Consider the following 23,830-nt stretch of genomic DNA (forward strand, 5'->3'; position numbering starts at 1 on the left):
TACATATATATAAAATATAATTTTTTTTAAAGATAAGGGCTTATATATATATACATACTGCCTTCCTCTCTGCAAGTACTTCATTTGCTTCAGTGGTGTTTTTAGGCCAGGGTTCCCAACTCAGAGGTGTAGATGAACTATTTCTAACTCCAGCGCACCAACACAAAGGCGTAACCCCCTTTAACATCGCCGCCTCCCTCCCACCTCACCATGCGCTGTTTCCGTATTTCCAAACCCTCAGTCCTGTCATCTTTCTTGCCCTAACTCACTGACCCGCATCATCCCTTCCCCAGCCATAATCTCTCCCATCCAACCCCATGCCCGATTCCGCCCTTACCCCCCAGTCCCACATTTACAGCGTGCACCCTGCTTTGGTCTCAGCACCCAAGAGGTTTTGGCTGCTGGGGCAGAGGAGAGGCGATGCTCCCTCTCAGCAGGGAGGCTGTGGTCAGAGCCACCCTGGCCCCTTCAGACTCACTGACCGGTACCTTCTGCATCACTTGTCAGCCAGCTCACACCTTTGCCTTGCTCACCAGGAGGAGAGAGGCTGCTGTTCTCATGTCTGGAGGCCAGGAAAAGTGCCCTGAAAGCCAGATACTGTGCTGGCCTACCTCGAGTGGCCATGAGGGGTTGTAAACGTTCAATGGATGTGTCACTGGAGGTATCTGGGCATGCTCGTCTGACCAGCTGGGTGTGTTTGTTGAGAGGGTGACACCGATGGTAGCAATAAAATGTGATTGCTATGACATACCCACTTTGAGGAACACTGGTTTTACTCCCCTTTTTAAGTTTTTGGGTCTCAAAATAACGGTAGCATTCTTTCTTATCAGTGTTGCCACTGCTTGTGATTTACCTGGTGTTATTTGGCATTTTTCTTAATTAAAAAAAGTGATTATTAAAGCATTAGGACTTGAATATGTGTCTGCAGTCAGTTTCAGATACCTGAAACATGCAGGTATCCATGGGGCTGGGAACGCTTAGACCAGCCAGTCCTTGGAGAAAGAAATAAGCAGAAGGCTTTATATTGTAAAAGGTCCCTTTTGGAAAATATACAGACACAGAGAGAATTAGCCACCACCGAGTCGGAAGGTAGGAATGACTATGAAGTGAGCACACTCACCTGCCTGTTACACATACTAACACTGGAGTCCACATGTGGTAGAATATACTTGAAAAGAATGACATTTTTCCCACATAACCTCCCTTTTTATCTTTCTCTCTTAATCTTGTAGTTTTTGCACTGGAAGAGAAGACCATTGTCAGTAAGCTTGGAGACAATGCTACACTGAGTTGCATTTATCGAGGAAGAGAATTGCACTTAAAAAATCTACGGGTATATTGGCAAATAGCTGATGATCAAGAAGAGTGTTCAGTTGTACATGCACTGATCTCTGGTCAAGACAATGAAAGTGAACAGTGTATTCACTTTAAAAACAGGACTCAGTTATTCTGGGATAGACTGGAAAATGGTGATTTTTCTCTGCTACTACTAAACGTCAGCCAGAGTGATGAACGTACGTACAAATGTGTAGTACTGCAGAAAACAGAATACACCAGAGTGATTCACCAGGCAGAAGTGGTTCTCAGTTTAGCAGGTAAGAGCTTGTATCACTTGCACGTATTCACCCAAAATCTCATTCTAGCTTTTCAAATTTGTGCCATTTCAATATTGTATTTAAGCATACCCTTAACATGGAAACATACTTCAGCCCTTTGCTGAAATGAAGTCTGCTTAATTTAAATCATAGAATTGTTATGGTTGGAAGAGACCTCAAAGATCATCAAGTCCAACCGTATACCCAATGCCACCATGCCCGCTAAACCCACTAAACATTACAGACAAGGAATCAAAAACTGGGAGAATACCTGTAACAGCTGTTTATCCAGTGCAGGGGTTTTTTTTCCATCTTGGTTTTCATTAATATAAGGCCTCTTGCACATGACTGGGTGACAGCAGCCTAAGAAGTTGCTTTCTGCCTTTAGGGTTTGGGTTCAGCTTTCTGCCCTTCCAGTCATTCTCTCAGCTCTCTGGCTTGCATACCAAACCCACAGCTGTTTCCCTTTCAACTCATGAGGGTCATGTGAAACCCAGAACTTCTGCTTCAGAACCCACGTCAAAATTTTGTCTTTTCAATTCATTTCAACATTTCGACGACTATTTCTTTATCTCTTGCTCTCCAGCTAGTTATAGCCAACCAATACTCAGTGGACCGATAAGAAACAGTGACAGCACCGGAGAGGAGATGACTTTCAGCTGCAGGTCGGGCAATGGATACCCAGAGCCCAATGTTTACTGGATAAATAAAACGGACAACAGCCACCTGCCTCCATCAGAGCTAAAGATCACACCCCACGCCGATGGCACTTACAGCGTTTTTAGCACGCTGAAGGTTAAAGCTACTTCGAACATGCAAATAGAGTGCTCCATAGAAAATAAAATACTGCGGGAAAACCTGTCAGCCAACTGTAAGTCCCATCATGCTACTTCATGTTCTCTAGATAGCAGGCATGCCAACCAGCACGTGTCTGTCTGTAGATACGCACTAACAAGGGGTACGCATTAATTCAGTAGTTCCAAAGAGTGCCGAGCAGCAGCTCAGGTTTTGTTTCAAGCTAGTTATGCTTAGCCAGGGACTTTATGTTTACTTCTTCCACACTGAACACCTCATCAAGCGTGGTATGACAGCGGCACTGAGAAGCTCTTGCATCCAAGGCAGCCACTGGGCTTTACCCTTTGGTTCCTCGGGAACATAACGACTTGGGGAGTCAGGTTATTTTTCAGGAGGCACCATACAGCAGATCCATAGATCCTGAACCCCTGCCCGACTGCTTTGCAGCACTCACATTTGCTTTTTACTCTGCCTAGCTTCAAAGTTCTGTTTTCAGTCTCCAAAACTCAGTTCAATACACTGCGCTATTTAAAGTAGGCCTGTAGCAAACAGGTAATGTTAGCCCAATAGAACAGTACCCCTAATAGCACAAGTACAACATGCTATTTATTCCTCATATGAGTGATCAATAGTTAAAAAAGTATATAGCCACTCAATTCTTCACAAAAACAGAAAGCTATTTAAAAAAAGCTATTAAAAAAGTTGTAGCTGTAGTACCAATAGTAGATTCCACGATTTCCAAAAAGCTATGTAGAGAAGGAATCACATACTCTGGACTTAACACTGATCCCACAAACATAGCCAGATGATATAAACTATTTCCAGGAAGAAAAATTGTGCGCACGAGCAAAAGTTGCACAGTGGAGCATTTATATGATAGCATTCCCTTGCTGTCATCCCAAATTTGAGGAATAATAAGTAACCTTGTAATTAGTTTCCTAATGGCATTCTGTCATATTGTATTCTGAGGGAAAAGACCTTCATCTTACTATTTTTTGTTGGTTGCTAAAAGCACTACCACACTTGAAATAGTAAGAGATACGATTTGAAACCTTCAGATTGCAGCGACCAGTGGAAATTCGTCACTAACTTCAGGGAAACAGGTTTTCACCCACTTTCCTGAATACCATCAGATTTACATTACAGATTCTGTATAGATTTATTTTCAACTGAGTCTAGATACAAGCTCAAACGTACAGCCTCCCAAGGCTGGCAGAAAAGAAGTACAAAAAGGAAGAAAGAGGGATGCATGCAGTGATAACAGGGAGGAACAAGCCACCATTGCATCATTAGGCAGCGTAAGCTGGAGATGTGCCTTGCTCAGAATACCACCAGAATCACAGTGATATGAATAGCACAAATATTTAGTCCTTCAGAATTTTGTTACGCATGTGAAGTGTGGTCAAATATTTGCCTGGTATGAAATGTGAAAATTTACACCTTATTACATCCACCTTCTATTTTATTCTAGACACACAGCAGAAGCAAAGCAATGGTTCTAGCACAGAAAGTCACAAAAATCTGGAAAAAAATGGACGAGGTGCTCAAGCAGCTGGCATCGTTTCCCTTGTCATTCTGATAGGTCTTCTAGCTGTTTTAACCTGCTGGCTGTGGAGACGGAGGTCCTCTAACCTAGCATCCTACACAGGTAAATGAGGCCTTTCATTTACATGACCAAATCTGAAGGATTCTTTTTCATTTGCCAAAATATTTAATGTCATCCAGCATGTTGCTAGAAAGTACGAGTAAGCTGCCTTCACACAACAGCAGGAAATCATGCACATTGAACCCTCAACTTTGGTGGATGTTGCTTAATATTAATCCTATTTCTATCCTACATGCTTAAAACAGTGCATTTGTTTCAACAGATGTCCAACTAAACGAAGACAAAGGAGGACTCAACTGTAAGTATTAAAAATACATTAATGTATTTATCTCGAGTGACTTAACTTCATAGCTCAGTACTCAAGTTCAGCACAAAGCTTTCGGATTAGACTTGCTGGATGTTACAAACTCAAGCATGTAAATTTACAAACTCAAGCCCTACTTCTTCTCTCAGCCCTTTCCTTAAGCTCTCTAAGTGTTGCCAAGGGAAGCCCAAGAGTCTCAGTTCCCAGAAATACCTTCAACAGTTCAGACCAGAAGACACAATAAATCAACAGGGGACATGGAGCGTATGGGGTGAAGCCACCCTCCCCTCCTGTTTTACAACTATGCTGAAGCTCCTCTTGCCACCAAGACAGAGCCAAACTCAGAAAAGCTGTTTTAAACGGTGATTTTCAAGTCTGGTCAACACCAACCATTTATCACTTCATATCACGTCAGTGCCTATCATCAAATGGTTGTTCCCTGCCTTTTTAGGCACTGCATCCTAGAAGGTCTTTAGCTGGGATGCAGAAGCATCATTTGCTTCATGTCCATGAACCTAAACCTATATACACCTAATTTTAAAAAAATCCTAAGCACTCTCCTTTCCTAGAAAAAAAAATACACCCCACAGTTCAGACCTTCAACACGCTCATATTTTTTTATAAGCAAGAATGCAATATTGCAGGCCAGCTGGTTTAACAAATTCATTTATCGTGGGGGAATAATAAAAACAGGGCAAAAAGTCCAAGACAGATTTGGAAAAACAAACTCGGCACAGAGGACTTGATAGTACAGAGAGGGTGAAATATCTGCCTATTCTATATCTCATTTGGTAGTTTCTACTGAAACAAATGACTGTTGCCCGGGTGTCTCTGCAGAACAGGCAGAAAATACTGTGATTTCACCAAAACTGTAATAGCTAAAGCATAGTTTGCCACAGCAGATGCTGTGAACGGACCCATCTCATAACATCAAGCAGAAGCAAAATAACCCCTAATTAAACAATTTTTTCTAGAACCTCTTTGGTGGTTATTCAAACTGGGTTAACGGTCAGTTGTTTTCTACACCCATCACGCAACTCCAGCTTGATCCCCAACATTCGTGTTTGCTAAACATCAACAGGCATTACAGTGCTTCCTGTAGAGCACACTGTAGAAAGGAGGATGGATTTTCTCCTTAAGAAAGAGAGACATTTTTTCCTTCCGTTCCCGTGAGCTACATTAACATAACGCAATTCATTTGAGGTCAACATTTTCTTCTCCAGACTTACTTGTACCAGGCCCTGTTTGGATTAGATCCCTGGACTTAGCTCTTAAGTAGAAAAACCTCTGTAAGATAAGTAGGAGTAAATATTTATCTTACTTTGAAGGCTGCTGTAGCATGGTTTGCTCATTAACAACAAAATATGGACACTTGCCTTCCAGACACTATCTTTTCCTTGGCATGTCTCCTCACCATTTGTGGAAGAGGAGGTGGGACAGCAGCTTTGATGGTTCAGTGCTATCAGAAACTGTCCCACCTCTGAGGGATGTCTTCGGCCAACAGAGCCACGTAAGGCCCAGAAGGCAGTATCTTTTGGGCATCCCAATTTGAGGGCAACTTGGACCAATGCCAGAGAAATGAGAATGATCTAGGTAACGTGATCTCTGATGAAGGATTGGTTATGTTTGTTTAGGCTGGAGAAGGCAAGGCTGATGAAGGACACAATAACAACCCTCCTCAGAGAATCCTTAAAGAGGATGGGACAAGTTAGTTATTGTCCTAACCCAGGGACACAGCACTTAAGGCACAACAGGCTTAAACAAAGGAGGATTTAAGCTAGATGTTAGGAAAAAAATGCCTCTCCTAAGGGTAACAGTAGTTGAGCACTGAGGCAGAGAGCTTGTGCAGGCTGTCAAGTCTCCACCAGTCTGGGTTTGCTGCTGTTCTCTTTCTTTAAGAAAAAACAGGAAACCAGTATCTGTCAGAAATGATTTAGAAATAGCTAGTACTACCTTGGGGCAAAAGGTGGGCTCTTGGAGAAATTCCAGCCTAATTCAATCATCATTTGATATTTTCAAGCAAGTTGCGTGGGGTAGCTGGGGAGTAAGGCACTGCAGAGGTGCACCCACGGGGACGCTCTGCCACGGCATTTTACTTTCGAATACTGATGTAAATACATTTCTGCTTCTAGCCGTTCCAGTTTATGAAGAAGGTGAGATTGTTTCACAGGGGGTAGGAATCCTGAATACTGCAAACCAAAAAGAGGCTACTGAGACTAGCTTTGCTGTTACAAGGAAAAAAAAGTCTTGGAAACTGGGAGGAAGGCAGGTTGCAAAGAAGAGTGACTTCATCCTGGTGGGGTTACTCTCTCCAGACACTCATTTACAGGCAAGCGGGGCAGGATGTTCCAGGGAGGAGAAAATTCAGAGCTAGAGAAATTCTGAATGGCTCTCTGGAGGGATCCCTTCACTGCCCGTAGAGGAGCCTCGGGAAACTGGTTTCCCTTCACCACAGATGGCCTTTGTGCATCTCGTTCTCTAAAGTAGTTTAAAACGAACCAATGGTGACAGTGACATCCCTTCACAAGGGCGGGGGATGTTAGCAGGACAGCACTTTTTACATTGGCACAAAGAGAAGCACTTTCAGTCGGTGGCACAAGGGTAGAGGGTCCCCAGTGTCTCCGATATCCGGGCAGAGGCAGGGCTTCACTCCGGCCGATTCACTCTCAGCAGCATGAATACATCTATTTCCATAGCTTTGCAGCTTGTTCCACTGGTTACTTAGGAGGAACAACTCTAGGACACAATTATTTCTAGGGGATTTTTTTTTTCTATTTTTTTTTCTAAGAAGAAATTGTTTTGTTTTCACAGCACCTGTCTAAATGGAAAGTCTGCCAACAATTTGGGCAGCTGGAGATGCGTCAAGAGAAGCATCACCCCCATCTCAGCAGCAGCATTGCTTGTAATACAAGCGACAGATCTCTGCAGAGCATGCCAAGAGAGATGGCAAATAAACCCACCAAACTTCTCCAACACAAGGGACAGCAAAATCTGCTGGATTCCCCAACTACCGGCTGTGTCCACACAACAGTTGTTGTGTCACCACACCAGCTCACCACTTTGGACAGTCTTCTGTGACAGACTCTGCAGTGTTTTGAGCTCCTGCGCTGGGGAAAGCCTGGGACTTAGCTACTCTGTGCCAGACCACAGAAAGCTGGTGGGTGCCCAGTCTCTCATCATCCCCTTTGAGGACTTTGTCCGTAGCCAGAAGCAACTGCATTTCAGGAGCATGGCAAGTTCTTGCTGTGTCTCCTTACCCTGGTGATGACTACTGAATGTGAAGAAAGGCAGCTAAAAAAAAAAAAAACCTGAAGGACTTTCTGCAAAGTGAGATTTGTGACCTTTTCCACCTTTCTCTCTACAATACGTCCTTTCATTGTCTGTTTTCACCAGCTGCATATGTTGTTGCATACAGGACTAGGTAAAAGATTTTGACCCAGTCCTCCAAAAACGGGAGTTGCTCTGACAGGGTTAAGCACTGAATGTGTTCACGTAAGGCAACATGCATTCTTTAAACGCACTTGATATCAACATTGTTTTTTACCAAATATTCCACCAAAAAGGGGACTTCCACTTTTGACAGAAGTCGGTGCGTACTGTGTGAAAGAACAGGCTGTGGAAATCCGACCAATTAAAAATAGAGCGCTCTGCTATGTCAGGTTACCTGGACTTACCCTTTTCAGGATGGAACAAAAATTGTGGTCAAGCTGTGCTCAATTCAGCTGATCTTTATTTAAGCACTGCCCTGTGGCTTCCAGGGAGGATTTCAAACTGAAGTTTTTTTTAACTGAACCTCTCCTTGTGTCCCATCCTTCCACCAAAAAAAAGCACACAGACTATATCACTGTGTCATCCATAAACATCCAGAAAGCCAAGAACCGCAGTTCCATTGTACCAGTGCACATCCCTCGCTGTTTCAGCCCTGAGTCAGCCAAGAGAAACTGGTGGAAAATAGCAAAGTAGTAAAACTGCTGATGGTATGAGGTTTCGAAGGAGGAGGGATCTACGCTAGCTCTCTTGCCTAGGTGGGGCAGTTTCCCCATCTTGTCACGGCGGGGTGGAGATGATGATTTTAAACTGAGCCCTGGAAACACTTAGCTTCTCCTGCACCAGTTTCTAGACTAGAATTTTAGCACTTTTTGCAAGTCACAGCCTTTTTTGTCCTAGCTCTGTGCAGGGGAAGCACTCCAGTATCAACTGTGAGATACAACATTGATTTTTTTCATATCAAGATCAGCTTCCAAATCCTAGCCAAGTGAAAATAAATTTTGTTGTCCTGTTCTCCCATCGTGTGGAATCCAGAACCCTTTGGCAATAGCATGGTTAGCTTTTGTCGAAGCAGTTAACCCCACGGAGGCTCCGAGTTGGGTAGCTGTAAACCACCGCTGCACCAGTCTCTTGTGGGAGGGCTGCACAGGCTCAGCCTCCGCGGCATTCAAGAGAAGGGGTGGTTTAGCTCTGACTTGATGCAATCTAGGCTTACTTATCAATTTGAACAAGATAGGGAAACTGATTTTTTAAAAAAAAAAAAAAAGCCAAGCTGCAACTAAATAATTAAGCTCCTATCTCCTGTTTAAACAACTGTGTACAATTGTGTTTTTTTTAAAGACATTTTATCTATTAATATCAAAAAAGTATATTGCATATTTGCTAATCTTCACTGTCTATGTAAAATACTCTGTTTTATTTATTAATTTCACTTTTGTCCTCTCTTGCCTTCCAATCTACAACTGCACCATACGCTATCAGGTAGGGCATTTAGCTCACAGCATTTGTCAGATAAGATTACTGAGATGCCATAAGTTACTTTCAATGTCAGCCTTTCCTTGTCTTCTCTCACGTCCATTAATCTGGGTGTTAGATATTTTCCCAGTCCATATCCAGTCTTCGGCAAACCCTAAAGGGAATTTGCTTGAAGAACGCGTGCAAGCTTGCAGACGCCTTAAAAATGTGAACATCACCTGTGCGGATGTGAAGGGTAACCATTTCCCAGTGGTTCAGTAAGAAGTCCTGCAGACGTTTCCTCGCGGTCTGTCACGTGAAGTTGTTTTGCACAGCCTCTTTGGTGCTGCTGTAACTGACAGAAGCCTTTTCTAAAAACAGTTTTCCACTTTTATATCCTGCAACTGCAAGAAGCTGTAACGGTTTAGAGATGTAAGTAGTGACCTAGCAGTTGCTTCACAATATGTTGTTAAGCTAATTTAGACTGGTTGGGTTTTCTTACTTCTGAGCTACTTCACGGTATATAGTGAATACATCTAAATGCAACAGCCTGCTCTTGCAAAGTCCAGACTTTCAGTTGGTTTAGGTTTCCAGCTATTTTTGGAGGCAAGTAAATCCTAGATAGCAGTTATTTGTTACCATTCAAAGGACTTGCAAATTTTGCAATAACAGAGTTTTTATCATCACGTACCATATTTGTATTTTAAATAAAATCCATTCATTCTTCTGGATGTTTGACTAAATCTATCAGCACGTAAAGATAAGTCACTCCAAACCATGGCCCCCAACCAAAGTGCCAGTTTTACTTTCAGCCACGTCCCTCAGGGTGCACAAGCTCTCCTTTCCAAAGCCCTCAGGTGGGGAAGAGACCGACGCAACGCAGAGACTTGACAATCTTTGCTCTGTTTTGGCTCACACAACAAAATACCTTGAACAAACTCAATGAAAGTCACACAGTAGTGTGAAGGCAGCACTAACCCTGGGCTGATACATCCTTTTCCCACCCAACTCAACAACCATGAACAAAGGTACAACGGGCACATTGCACTGTCCCAGGTCGGTGCTGCACTTGGGCACCAACATCCCTCTGTTTCCCTTCATTAAAGAGCAGCTCACATGAACTACATGTCCCAGGCAACTTAAACACATGCACAGGAAAGCACCGCTTGATGCGGCTTTGTGGGAAGACTAAGAAACGGACTCACTTTCACAGAAAAACAAAAAGCTTGCGTTGTGGCAGGGCTGGTAAACCACAGATGGAAAGCCCTGAAAGAGGGCGAATGCTAACATTTCCTTCTGAACTTCTTCTGCCAGCAGATCTATGGTGTCATCTCATCCCTCTTAGGAGGCTGAGAGTGTAGTTTTGAAACAAAATTAAGTTTGCTTCCAAAAACTTTTCTACAGCATCATGCTGGACTAGAGGTGATTCTATTTCTCTCCATTCTTCTCTTTATCAGTCAGACTTACCATTATTATTTTATCTAACTTCTAAAATGCATCACTACTACAGTCATGGTAACTAAAAACAGCTCAAGGGATAAAGGCGTAAATGTCCAGACTATTGCCAAAGCACTGTAGCTGCTTTTATAACACAAGGCAAACACAAAGTATCTTTATCACCTTATTGGAAACCTTATTAGCCAGCTCAGATCGGTTTGATAAACCACCACTGACATTAAGCTCTGTCAGCAAAGTACCAGAAGTCCTAGCATAAACTTGGTCTTTTAAAGCCCTTTCTTTGGTTTTCCCTATGTACGCTCATATCTATCGGGCACTACCTGCAGCACAGAGGATTGCTGTCTTACCTGAAATACATTATTGAATTCTCTTATCAGAACCATGAGAAAAAACATCCAGCCCAGCGTCGGTTCCTGATCTACTAAACAAGGCAAGAGGGCTGGCCAGATAGTGACAGGCATTGCCAGGAACTTCAGTGACTCTTTCTACACAGGGGGAGGCAGGGACCCAGCACCCCAGGAAAGTGTCCTGGGCTCCTGGCACCTGCTTACGTGAAAAACATGCCCAGAAACTGAGGGACTGGAGAAGCAGAAGCAGCGGTTGTAGAGAGGGGTGAATCTCCAGGGACCCCCGGCCAGGTTGAGCCGTGGTGCTCGGTCTCTGGCAGGACCTCCTGCACCCCAGGGCACGGCTCAGCTCTGAGGGGTAAGTGCCTTTGAGCAGGAAAAAGCATAAGAATAAATAATTAAAAAAAAAAAACAAACCTCTACACATCTGTTCTGTTTAACTTCAGATTATTTTGTTTATTTAAAGTGGAATTTTTCATGACTACCATGAGGCAGACAGCTGCCGGTCAAGGTATTTCTCATAGGACAGTTTGATCCAGCTGAGGGTGGGAACAAGGGGAAAAAAAAAAATAAATAAATCTTTTAATCTACTCCAGCCCAGTGACACTTCACCAGCCCTCTGGAGATGAAGCTCTGTGTGGGAAGTTTTTGTTTGTTTGTTTTTTCCCTCTCCATATTTTATTTTTTTTAAAAAAAAAAAAAAAGATTAGCCCTTAAGAAGAGCTCCTATTCACAAGCATATGCTCTGCCTGGCTGGAGTCATCAACCACAAACCCCACCAGGCATGCACACAGCGAGCCAGGGCCTTTCGTTAGTGTTCTTGGCAACGCGGTGGCCGCGGACCGGCTTCATACAATACGTCTTAGCTTCACTTTTGAGCAATTCTCATCCTGTCACAACACATCTGGATAGAAAATTTCTAAACAAAGCCAAACAAACAGTTCTTCAGAAACAAAAAACTTGGTGAAAGAAATCCGCTGATTTCTGTGCCTACATTTACTGCATCTGTAGGCCTTCAATGCTTGGGAAACTGTAGTAGGTATTCTGCATGTTAAATACCTCCACTAGTAAGAACCAGTTTTTGCATTAAAAGTGGTTGTAATGTCCCCAGGTCACAGGTGCTCAGGCTTGAGCACCCCACGGCCACGTGGGATCCCAGGCACAGAGGTGTGCTCCTGCCTGCAGACTTCTCGAACGCCTTCGGGATGGGGTTGAGAAGGAAGGGGAGGAGAGGAGTTTTCATGTAGTCTCTAGGCAATGCTGCTCCAGACAGCTAGGAGGAAACCACTGAACTTCTGTACCTAGGCAGGAGCCAGGTTAAGAAGTTTACCGTGAAGCTGGAAATGGACCCTAACCCCCTCCTATGAAGGTCTGCCTTTACAGCCCAGAGCTCTTGTATATCGCTCACCGTATTTTACAAAGCATGCTATAATCTTAATTATTGCACATCCAGGCGCTGGGATGGGATACAGCACTCAACCTGGAGAAAAATAATTGTACAACATCTCTCTGCTGGCTGGAAACTCCATGCAGTCAGTGTCATTGTACAAGGAGAGCACAACGGAGCGGCATACCAAAGCGTATTTGAGCAGAGGTAAAGCGCAATGGAGCAGCACGGCAAACGCAGGTCAGGTTTTGCAAGACAACAAGTGAGAAAGCATGCGGTTCCCGCAACCAACGCCCGTCCTTGTCTGAGCGGCAAGACTGCCACAGGCTGAATGCAAACACGATTTCAACATCACTGCTTTCATTTGGACTATTTACTTTTCAGCGAGGAAAGATTGGTATCCTACCTCCCCCCCAACCCCATATGAAAGCTAATGTCACTGCTTACTGCCAAGACAGCACATCCTTGGTTTGCCTTCCTGAGATGCTGTTCCCTGCAGGTTGGCAGATGATGTTAATTAACACTTTAATTACCTAGCAAGTAATTAAACTAGGTCAGACAACAGTGACCTAATGGGGTGTGTGAAGAGGACAGTTTGGAGGTAGAAATCTACAGCAGAGGTGTCTAAAGCTAGCTAAGGTGGCTCCTACCCCTCGCATGGATGCTGAAAGGCCCTAAGAGCTGATATTCAGGTAAATTGCTGAAGAATATGGAAAATAACTGGTTATCAGAGGCTGTCTGTAGACTCGTGTCAGCAGTGCTCCACAGATTACTCCCTGCAGCACTAAACTTAAACTTACTTTTCTAAAATAGGAAAGATGATACTCCGCAGAATGGTTGTCAATGCACCATGTGGGCCAAATGTGATCTGTGGGCCGTACCTCTGACAACCGATGTAAAAACAACCCTCTTACGCAGCTTTTTTTTTTTTTTTTGAAACAGGTACAATCACGTATGCAGGTCTCCAGAGAGTTAGATCCAGGCTAGGTCCTTTCCTTTACTCCCTGCTCACCTTTGAAGCAGAAAATCCTTAGTGCACACAGACAGAAATGCAAACACAGGCATTCCCCCAGCTTCCAATTTCAATGTCATTTGGAGAGCAAACTGAAATCTAAATGTATTGGCGCATCACAGCATATTACGCCAGTGTAGACTGCCAACAACTACCTGAATCCTTTGGGCAGTTTAATGTCTGTGCTCTACTAAAAACATTTATCACCACCTCTAGATGTTACCTGTCTGATTCAGTTCAGCTCTCAGTTATATGGATGTACCCTGCTCAGTTTAACGGAGCTTCTCCTGGGTCCACAGCTATCTCCCATGGGGTTGGGTTATATCTTTTTAATTGGTGTGTATATCACAGAAACAGATATGAAGGATTTAAGCGTAATTCTCTAGCTCTCACTTTCAAAATAGGAATTGAGTAGAAAACCATGCCTGTAACCTCTGTTGGACTGTGCAGAAAGCTGAACAGTGACATTGCAAGAAAGGGATTTGTATTTTTTTTGACTGATATAAGGAATCTGAGGATATTTCTTCAAATCAGTTATCTGTACAAATTCTTGGTATTGACACCTAGCAATGCATTAATGGAAAAGAAAGTACTACATGTAGAAGAACATTGAAAAGAATAGTTTTGAGTAGAGATGTGTGTGGGTACATACAGGATATTAACTTGTGATAAAATTCTTATAGTTACCAAGGCTACTAGAACATACATGATGTCATCTCAAAACGCATCAATTTTTTCCATTAAACCTATCATTGTAGCAGCAACTTGAGCATTTGAAATAGAATCATTATGGTTAGAAGAGACCTCAAAGATCACCAAGTCCAACCGTATAGACATTTCCTAAAGCTTCACCTGACATAAACATTACTTAAGCAACTTAATTACACAGGCAGTCATTAGAGCCTGCCTGAACTTTGATACTAGGAAAAGTTGAGATTCCTCTCATGAAACTTAGAAACAAAAGTATTGATTTTCAGCTAAGGTGAAGGCCAGGGAGAGATCTGAAGAGTTATTGCTATGTGCTTCCCCGGTCACAGGGTCTCGGCTCACCCCACTCTGTGTGGGTCACAGCCACGGGGAGGGTGCTGGGCTCTGAGGGCCTTCGGACACTCACGACACAGCAGCTGTTGCTGAACTAAACCATTTTCCCCACTGTTAGACCCATTTCTGATAGGTCAGGGGTGAAGGACTGCAGACAGCCTCTGCAAAACGAGTACTTTAATTGCTGCTCGCATTTACAGAGTATAACCTTCCAGAAATAAAAAAAAACCCTGCAAAACCCAGCAAGAGTGGCTGGAGCTGCAGTATTGCAGCCAGCAAAGCCCAGATTTCATCAGGATTGGAAATGGGAGTTCCTTTGCACCCCGGGACTGGAGGGGAACGCTCCCTCCCCACCATGGCCACTGCGAGAGCAGGAGCTGCACTGGGTAAGGAGCCAAACCAGGACACTTTGTCTCTACACATGCCAACGGTTCGGTCAGTCCTGGAAGGCATCTCTCCTTGAGAGAAGGTGTGAACCAAGGTGTCATAGGCAAAGGAAAAAAAGATTTGCATACCTTAAGAACAGCATTCCAATTCATTTAGCCCTGCCTTGCACAAGGGAAGCGAGGCTCAGGGACACTCAGGCTGCTGTGGCTGTTGGCACTTGCACGAGGCACAGATGGCAGACAGGTCTTAAGGTTGGCATGCAGACTTAAGGTTATCAGGCAGGGCAGAAAACAGATTTAGAAGAAAGTTGAGCTCACAGCCTTCCTGGAGAGCAGCCTAAACTGGGAAGCATAGGAATGCCCCAGGCAACTCCTCTTCCACAGCAGAGTGCAAACCAAACACATGCACTTCAGCAACCCAAAAAAGAGGTCTAGAGGAAGACTATCACTCATGGAGCGTTGCCTTCTTGGGTACAACAATTTCATTGCTTATGTTTAGAAATGTACATATTAGGCTTGGCAAAACTTGCACAAGATACCACACAGCACACTTAGTAGCATAAACCAAGTTGTAGGTGGTTTCCCCCCCGCCCCCCTTGGATTTCATGATTTCTTGCCATGCCTAAATGAAAGAACCACTCCTATAAATTAGCAATTGTCTGACCAGTTGTATCTCTGAAGGAAAGCAAATGGCATTGCTGTGACTGTGCTGAACCTCCAAAGTGCGCAGCTCTGATGGAGAGCACGGGGCAGGCATTCAGGGCTTGGCTTATACAGCTCAGAGGACCAGAGAGAAATGCAGTTACATCCCCAAATATTTTATTATAGTTGCAAATAAGCTGGTTGGAATGCAAAATACCTGTCAGAAGGTGGGTGTGCTCCCCATGCATTTCTAGACAGAGCAGAGCCCTCTCCCTACCATTACTGAACCAACCCCATGCAAAAGACCAGGCTTCCCATCACCAGTTCAGCTTCCCACCCCGAGCAGGCTTGCGAGTCCCAGTTTGGCCAGCACAGGGTAGGACGGTATGACAGCAGCTGTAACAGAGGAAAGAAGAAAAATAAAGTGACTGGGAAAGAGATCAATATCAGAGACTTTCACCCTTTGAGATGCGCTGGAGTCCAGCACAGAGATGAAATAAAAGAAAATGCTTTTTCACTGAATCACTCCGAGGGCCGGAGAGATGGGGCAGCATGAGGAAAGCTGAGAAGGGCAATATACAGCTGGGGGGTGAGCCAAGCCCGTGATGGCAGTTTGCTCACCACGAGGATCTGCCAAGCACCACGGCATCCCTGCCCGGCCTCCCCAGCCCCTGCCCTGCTCAGCTAACCAGGCAGGCCAGCCTGTGTCATTTTGTCTAGTTTGGGGAAAAGGAGGCTGAGGGGTGACCTGGTTGCTCCCCACAGCTTCCTGAGGGGATAAAGTGGAGAGGGAGGGTCTGAACTCTTCTCCCTGGGATGCTGTGATAGGACACTTAGGAATGGTTCAAAGCTGCACCAGGGAACAGGCTCCCCAGGAAAGTGGTCACGGCCACAGTCAGAGTTCAAGGAGCATCTGGGCGACACTCTTCGTCATATGGTTTAGTTTTAGGTAGTCCTGCAAAGAGTAGGGAGTTGGACTCAATAATGCTGTTAGGTCCCTTCCGACTCGAGATATTCTATGATTCTAGGGGAGATTCAGACTTGGCACAAAGAAACATTTCTTTACTGAGAGGGTGGTGGTGGTCAAACACTGGAACAGACTTCCAAGAGAGGTGGTCGATGCCCCAAGCCTGTCAGTGTTTGAGAGGTGTTTGGACAATGCCCTTAACAACATGTTTTAACTTTTGTTCAGCCCTGGAGTAGTCAGGCAGTTGGACTAGATGGTTGTTGTAGGTCCCTTCCAACTGAAATAGTCTGTGTTTCACTCATGCTGGGAGGAAAGCAGAAGAACCACCCCAAACCAAAACTCAACCACGCTCCCTGTACATATCGGTACATACCTTTAAACATATGTTCTGAAAAATGCTAGTCAAATCAATGGACACACTAAGAAATGACCTCAGTTGGTGGTTTAAATTTAGGCTGGGCTACGTAATAGCTTAGAGACCTGTTCCAAGCGCGTAAAGAAGGAATTAGCGTATGAAGCATTAAGGATACACCTTCGAATTCTTGAACCTGGTTGTGGAGCGATTTTGGTTTACTTGGAGTTGGACCTAGCATCTGTGAGTCAGATTCCAATGGTTGTGTTAACTTGAGCAATATTTCTGCTTTGATGCAAGAGGAGGTCTCAGAGTAGCATCCTATCAAGAAATGATCTTTCAGAAGAGCATAGGGCGGGGGGGTGGTGGAGTGGGGAACCCAATGCATCTTTCTCACAACATTAGTGTGGCTATAGATGTTTTCGGTAAAATTCATTACATATTTTAGTCTCTGAAGCCTCCCACTTTTGTGCTTCAGTGCCAGACAGAGAATAACTTCTACCAACTCAGAAGCATTTTCCTCTGTGCAGTCTTATCTCTCACCTAATGCGAGTTGTATCAGGCATTCAAAGCTTTCCACAAGTGAAGTGCCTCAGGAAATACTCAGGATCATCACTGCCACAGGAGAGAATGAGCAATTTCATTACAGCATCATTTGAGTGAGAAACTGTGTATAGTTGAAATACTATCATGAAGCTGACTAATCTATCAAGTGTTACTTCTCAAACCATTAAGTGGAATACAGGGGTTTTGTTTGTTTTCTAGCATAATGAAACATTTCCTAAAGTTTCTTCAATTACCTCTGGCTTAATACTAAAAAAATTCAGATTCACTCTAAAGTTCAAACAATTTTTTTTTATATGAGCATAACATGCCAATGTTTAAATTCATCCAGTATGATTCAATAGCCAGCTCTCTGCTTAACCCAAGCAGAGGAGGAGTTGAGATGAATGACAACAGTGTTTCAAATGCTAATTATTTTAAATCAATTGGTATCCCTTTTATGGCATGTTTATACAATGAAAAGTTCAAACACTAACAGTGCATTATAGGTGTATACACACACACTTCTTAAAATAAACAAAGGGAGATGTCAGAAGGATTCAATTCAATGCAAGAGAGACTACCCAGAAACTGGTAAAGACAAGAGTTGAACAGAATCCACCTAATATATTTTTCCATTTCTGATGCACGAGTGCCAGATTGTGCAGTTACACAACCATGTGCAACAAAACCCCAGCGAAGCAGTGACCGTGCTAGCAAATACCAATGGAAAGAAAACTTAAGTTCCTTTATGAAATGACACAGCAGAGCATGCCAGGCACCCACACCCAAGCCGACAGCTCAGCAAGAGCTCTCTCAAGGACAAAAAGAAAGGCTTCTACCATGGCTGGCTGAAAGCATAAGGGGTAAACACTGCTCGGTGCCTGCACATCAAAAGCAGAGGGGCAGTGAAACGACAGTGCTTGATCACAGAGCAAACAGACACGGAGGTTTTTTTGCAGTGTAGACTTGGGAAAGACATGCTTAGAAACTGCAAGTGGTAGCCTCTGTGTTCAGGTGCATAGGACACTAAATACATGAATGTCAGTGAAAACTAGCTGTTAGAAGATACTTTTTTTATAAATATTTTTATTTTCCTGATGGAAAGAACCAAGCAAAGTCTCAAGTGCCTGCTTGAGCTAAGAGCGTTTCAGCAGCATTACCAAAATCCTTATTCTGAACATCTTAAGCGGCACATTCATGCAAAGAAATGCTTCTTGATGGGGATACGTGTTTTATCAGATAAAAGGTATATAATCCTCCTAGAAAGGACTGCAATAGCAGGACACTGCGTTATCATAAGCAGCCAAAGTTTGGAAAAAGATGAAAAGGTGAAATATTGAGTGCTCCTGAGCTTTTACTATTGGTCAAGTGGTAGCTAGCAAGTCTTTATGTCAGCTGAGCATGCTATAGTGAGCGCCATCAATAATTCCTTGTATTCCTCAGCTAGTCAAGCAGCGCAGCCCTCAACATCTGAGTCATCGCTCCACATCCTGCCCGGCTTCAGCACTTCCTCGTTCACGGCAGAGCCTCCTCGCAGCCGCCCGTCTGAACCTCAGCACACTCCGACAGGATACAGGGACATTCCACATAGGTAAGTAAGAGATCCAGTTTTCTGTCTTGTACCAGAAAGTGCTAAAACTGCAGTACCTGGGCTACGGCTTTTTGGCTAAAGTATTTTACAATTGCTTCAGGTGACGTGGGTATGGGAAAAAATGGAAAAAGAAACAAACTGGGTTTGGGGTTTTTTTTCTCTCTTTGTCATAAGTGGCAGCTTGCTGGAGAGGAAAAAGATATAGACCGAGGGGTTTCCCAGTTAAAACATTTTGGCTCTTTAACTCCACTTCCCTTTGCTGATGGCCAGCTGGGGTGGACTTAGACTGCAAAATGAGAAGTGAGGCTAGGGCTACTGGTAAAGCAAAAGGTAGCTTTCACCTGACACCCCAAAAGGCATCTCCAACTAATTTACTCACCGAGTACAGTTTCACCTTTATTTCTGCTCTTCATCTTTTTGCTTTTCTTTAGTCATTAAACTGACACACCGACAAAAGTGACTGAACCAGGAGACTCAGTTTAGTGAAGTTCAGAGGCTGAAAAGAATCGCACTTACTGCCTCAAAGTGTCAGTTGAGTAAGAGATAAGGCTCAGACAAGATATTCAGCACACCAGTCACACCAACAAAACCCTACGTAACTGTTCAGGTCCGAACGGTCAGCGTTTACAAACTGGCAGCTGTAACAGCTGCTAAACCCGCTCCCCGTGAGGAAGGGAAGGGGTCCCTGTGATACTGAGCAGCACACACACAGCCACAGGGTCGGTGCTGCACAGAACCCGAGGTCTCCGTCTGCAGCTCATAAAGAAGTCAAGCGCAAGAGTGAAAAGATAAGGAAGGGGGAAAAACTGCATCGAAGGATTTGCCCATGTCATGAGTCACCATGGTTTTTATTACTGTTGCACAAGGAGGTTTCAGACAAAACTTCTTGCCTTTGAGTTTTGACGGAAGGTTTATATTAGATGAATATAAAGAACCCACACAACCATAAATGTACATACCAGTCCCTACAGCAGAGCACTTAAAACAACTTTTCCATTTTAAAAATCTATTTTTATTCTTGATAGCTTGTCCCTTGCTCAGAAGGGGCTGTACCCACCAAGGTAATGCAGGTAGAGAGGAAGGTAGAAGAGACACATCTTGGAAAAGTACAAAGCAACTGATGTCACGAAGCCCAATTTCTTGTACCTCTGTGTGAACTTGGAACCGAGGCCCCGCAAGGGCCAGCTCACGCCAGACAATTTTGCCTTTTTGAAGACTAAATTGACAGAAGTATTTGACCAGTTGACTAAAACTGAATCCTCAGTGAGCAGTGAAACCACACAGCTATAGATTTCAGTTCTCATAAAATCAAAAAGCTTGCTATGGTTTTGAGTTTAACTTGGTAATATGAGTGTAAGCAATGTAAAGGTAGAGATCAGCACAGATTTTTCCTTCTAGAGAAACTAATTGGTTATTTCTAGAAAGGGAAAGGAGGTGGTAGGAAATTTTCATCTCCACGCCCTCTTCTTGTAACGCAGGCCAGGCTACCGAAATATTTCCCCAGATATGCACTACAAAAAAAGGTCTCCAATGCACCATCTCCAGTTATGAAAGTCCTAAAAGAAGATTGCACGGATGTATATACTGCATTCAAGAGACTGATCTTTTTGTGGAACAGTCACCACTTCTTGACGTTTTGTCTGCCAGACAAGCCACTCGGGGGTGGGGGGGAGAGAACATTTTGCTCTTCAAAAGAAGAACCTATATATTATTTAATTAAAAAAAAAAAGAGAACCACCACACATACCCCAGTGCAGTCAACACTTCAACACTTTAGGGGGCTTGTTGGCTTTTTCCCACCTCACCATCGTAGACAGCATCTACAGTTTACTGTTAGCACAAGAAGGACACGGACCTGTTGGAGCAGGTCCAGAGAAAGGCCACAAAAATGGTCAGTGCTGGAGCACCTCTGCTGTGCGGACAGGCTGAGAGAGTTGGGGTTGTGCAGCCTGGAGAAGAGAAGGCTCCGGGCAGACCTTGGAACAGCCTTCCAGTATTTAAAGGGGCCTACAAGAAAGCTGGGGAGGGTCTTTTTACAAGGGCAGGGAGTGATAGGACAAGGGGCAATGGCTTTAGACTGAAGAGGGAAGATTTAGATGAGATGTTAGGAAGAAATTTTTCACGCTGAGGGTGATGAGGCAGTGGCAGAGGTTGCCCAGAGAAGCTGTGGCTGGGCTGTGGCTGCCCCATCCCTGGAAGTGTTCAATGCCAGGTTGGATGGGGCTGTGAGCAACTTGGTCTGGTGGGAGGTGTCCCTGCCCGTGGCAGGGGGGTTGGAACAAGGTGAGCTTTAAGGTCCCTTCCAAGCCATTCTATGCTTCTATGATTGATATTTAAGAATCTTTGGAAAAAAAGTTGAGCTAGTTTCTTTCTCTCACACCCCTAGTTACATTCCTTTTCTGAACTGTGTTACAGCCTTCCCTCCCACTCAGGACAAGGAGCCTATAGAGCCAACCATCTCCTATGGAAGCTGAGCATTCCTAAACATACACAGAAGGTGGCCGTCCAGTCCAGACGACAGGACACTGCAGGCACATGTCAATGGACAGAGTTTTGATTCAACAGGTGAGAAAGGAGGGGAGGAGAGAAAATAAATATGAACTATCCTCTGAACAATGAGATATTTCTCTGCCACAGTCCATTAATATACACACGTACTGAATGTGAATATATACTCAGTGAAATACCTCATTGAACACTGACAATTTTCAGAGGCATGTGGGGATGTATACACAACTGCAGATGTATCTGCAGTCAGATTTTTCAAAACAACCTGAGCCTCAGAGGCTTCCAGTCATTGATTTCAGTTCACATCTGTCCATGTGTCTTTAAAATGGCACCTCAACACCTTCAAGCACATCTTAACCGCACAGCAAGGCACAATGCCAAAGTGCCTGTGCTAACAGGGCCTGGAGACATGCCACTGTCTCAGTGTAGCGTTGCACAGGCATGAATTCCCGGTGCTGATGGGGAGTTACTAAGGGCAGCTCCCCACCACGCTCCACAGGGCTCTGCTGCTCCCAGCCCAGGAGAGGAGCTCAGACCAGTGTGGCAGAGGGCTGCCTGGGCACCCTTCACTGCTCAGCCCTGGCCCGAGGCACCCCTACCTCCTATGGTGTATGGCAGATGCACACCAGGACTCGCACCGGCTTGGGTTTTCAATAGAGTTTATTGCTGGGGGGGAGAAGGGAGAGGTTGGTTTTGATGATGGGGTTCTTATTTTGTTTTGTTTGGGTATTTCTCTAAGTTTTCCTTCCTGCTCACATAGAGTACTGAATCAACAAAACTACAGCCACCTTCAGCATCACTAAAAGGAATCTCCATTTTATGGCTGTAGCTAATTCCAGATTTGGTTGTTCTCTCAGCTGCCTTTCCCTCTATTGGCTCCGTCTTTTCTTTTTTGAAACTCTGATTCCAACCACCAGACTTTTCTACCAGTCCTTCCCTACGCTACTTGCTAAAGTAATCTGTAACAGAATAAAATAAATTGCTGGTACTAGGACAGTGTCTTCAAGGAGATGCCCAATAAGACTGAAGGAAGAAAGTGTGTATCCCTTAGTCATTATCTGTTTCAAGATGCCTGCTGAGTAAGGGAAGAGGGGTAAAGAAAGTAAAAACAGGAAAATCACAAATTGGAGAAAATGTAATCTATATTAGAAGACTCTATACTAGAACATATAACAAGTCCTAAACTGCAGAGGTCTCCATGGGCCTATCAGCCCCCAGGAACGCAGATTGCTCAAAACAGTTCTGCCTCCCCAGCACAAACGGTGTAAGAACAATACACAGCTAGCTCCGAGCTAGACAATTTTCAGGCATGGAAGAATTGCTTTGAGTTTGTGCACGTTGAACTAGGCAACTGCTTACAAGGGATGCGACCACACTCTACCTTCAGTTAAGATTTCCTAACATCCCAGAGCCTACTTTTTTTTTAAAAAAAAATCCTCTGTCTGTGGGTTACCACTTTTCACTTTTGCTTTCAAAACAACCACAGGAAAAAAATTCCCTCTTGTGCAGCAGAAAAGCTGAACTCGCCACAGCTTTTCTAGTTAGAACCTAACAGCACCTTACTTCAGTTCAGCCACTGTCTCGGTGTCCGTCTCCTTGCAGGTACATGTGGGAGGGAAAGCCTTGAACCCATGTTGTCAGCCTTGTGCTTAAACTCCAGCAAATGTTGCCCATATATAATTTGCTTTACTACATCCCCTGGACTCTTTACTCTTAGTGTAAGTCAAGGTGGCTCAACTCTGACCTTTCAGCAAGAGACTTGCCCTGTTGCAAGAAAGACTTCAAGAGGAGTAAAATGCCCTTTTCACAGACCTAAAAAGGCATCAAGAGCTAACACCAAAACCTATGACCACAAGATCCATATAGCAATCTACCCCTGGAAAGCAGAATTATTCAACATACCCAGGCACCCAGCCTACCTACTGAGCAGCAGGCATTAAGGCAGGGTAACGCTAAAAGCACTCTGTAGCATCCCAAGAGAGAGCACCTGCAGTGGGTGAAACCACAGGTCTTGGTGTCATTTGTAAGGATTCGTTTCAACTATTTTAGTTTTGGTTACTGCAATTCAAAGTTTCACTTCAAATTCACCTTTGTCCTGTAAATGAAGAGTGCTGGTGACTGGTGTAATTTAGCTTTTGCTTGGTGTAGATGAAGAGTGCAAATTTAACGAAGAGTGGGGAGGATAGAGAAAACAGGCAAATTATTCATCCAGAGAACACCAGAGGTTTTTTTCAATTTTAAAAATTATTTCTACAAGTTAGTTTTGCATGCAGGTATTTTCCTCTCACACCTCCTGTGCATACATTATTGTGCAGTTCTCCATATTATTTTATTCCACTTGCCAATTCCTTGGCAAGACTAGGCGCAATGAGATGAAGGAGACTGCTATTCCCTTGGGTTTTTTCTCCCCCTCAGATTTATTCATAAAGTTAGTTGGTTGTAGAATCCAAATGTATTTCTCAACTAAGTGCGTTTGAAGTATAACCTCTTCACCTCTGGCTTCCCAGACGTCATTTCCTAACATCCAAGTTCCCCTATGCTCTACTTTGCCATGTGCTTCAGTTCTGGTTC

At 44.0% G+C, this 23,830-nt stretch overlaps 1 protein-coding gene across 1 annotated transcript in view; it reads left to right on the forward strand.

Annotated features, from left to right (window-relative positions):
• Positions 1 to 1,232: 1,232 nt before the first annotated feature.
• The window catches only part of LOC104164434 (ICOS ligand-like), a gene marked incomplete at its 5' end in the record, with an annotated part of 57,491 nt that continues 34,893 nt past the window's right edge, over positions 1,233 to 23,830 (forward strand). The window contains 4 exons of the mRNA XM_009703763.1: positions 1,233 to 1,595; positions 2,182 to 2,466; positions 3,862 to 4,038; positions 4,259 to 4,294. Of these exons, the coding sequence (XP_009702065.1) occupies positions 1,233 to 1,595; positions 2,182 to 2,466; positions 3,862 to 4,038; positions 4,259 to 4,294 (861 nt within the window). The remainder of the gene's footprint in view (positions 1,596 to 2,181; positions 2,467 to 3,861; positions 4,039 to 4,258; positions 4,295 to 23,830) is intronic.

This window comes from Cariama cristata, unplaced genomic scaffold (genome assembly GCF_000690535.1).
Source record: "Cariama cristata isolate BGI_N322 unplaced genomic scaffold, ASM69053v1 scaffold2237, whole genome shotgun sequence".
In the NCBI taxonomy this organism is placed as follows: domain Eukaryota; kingdom Metazoa; phylum Chordata; class Aves; order Cariamiformes; family Cariamidae; genus Cariama; species Cariama cristata.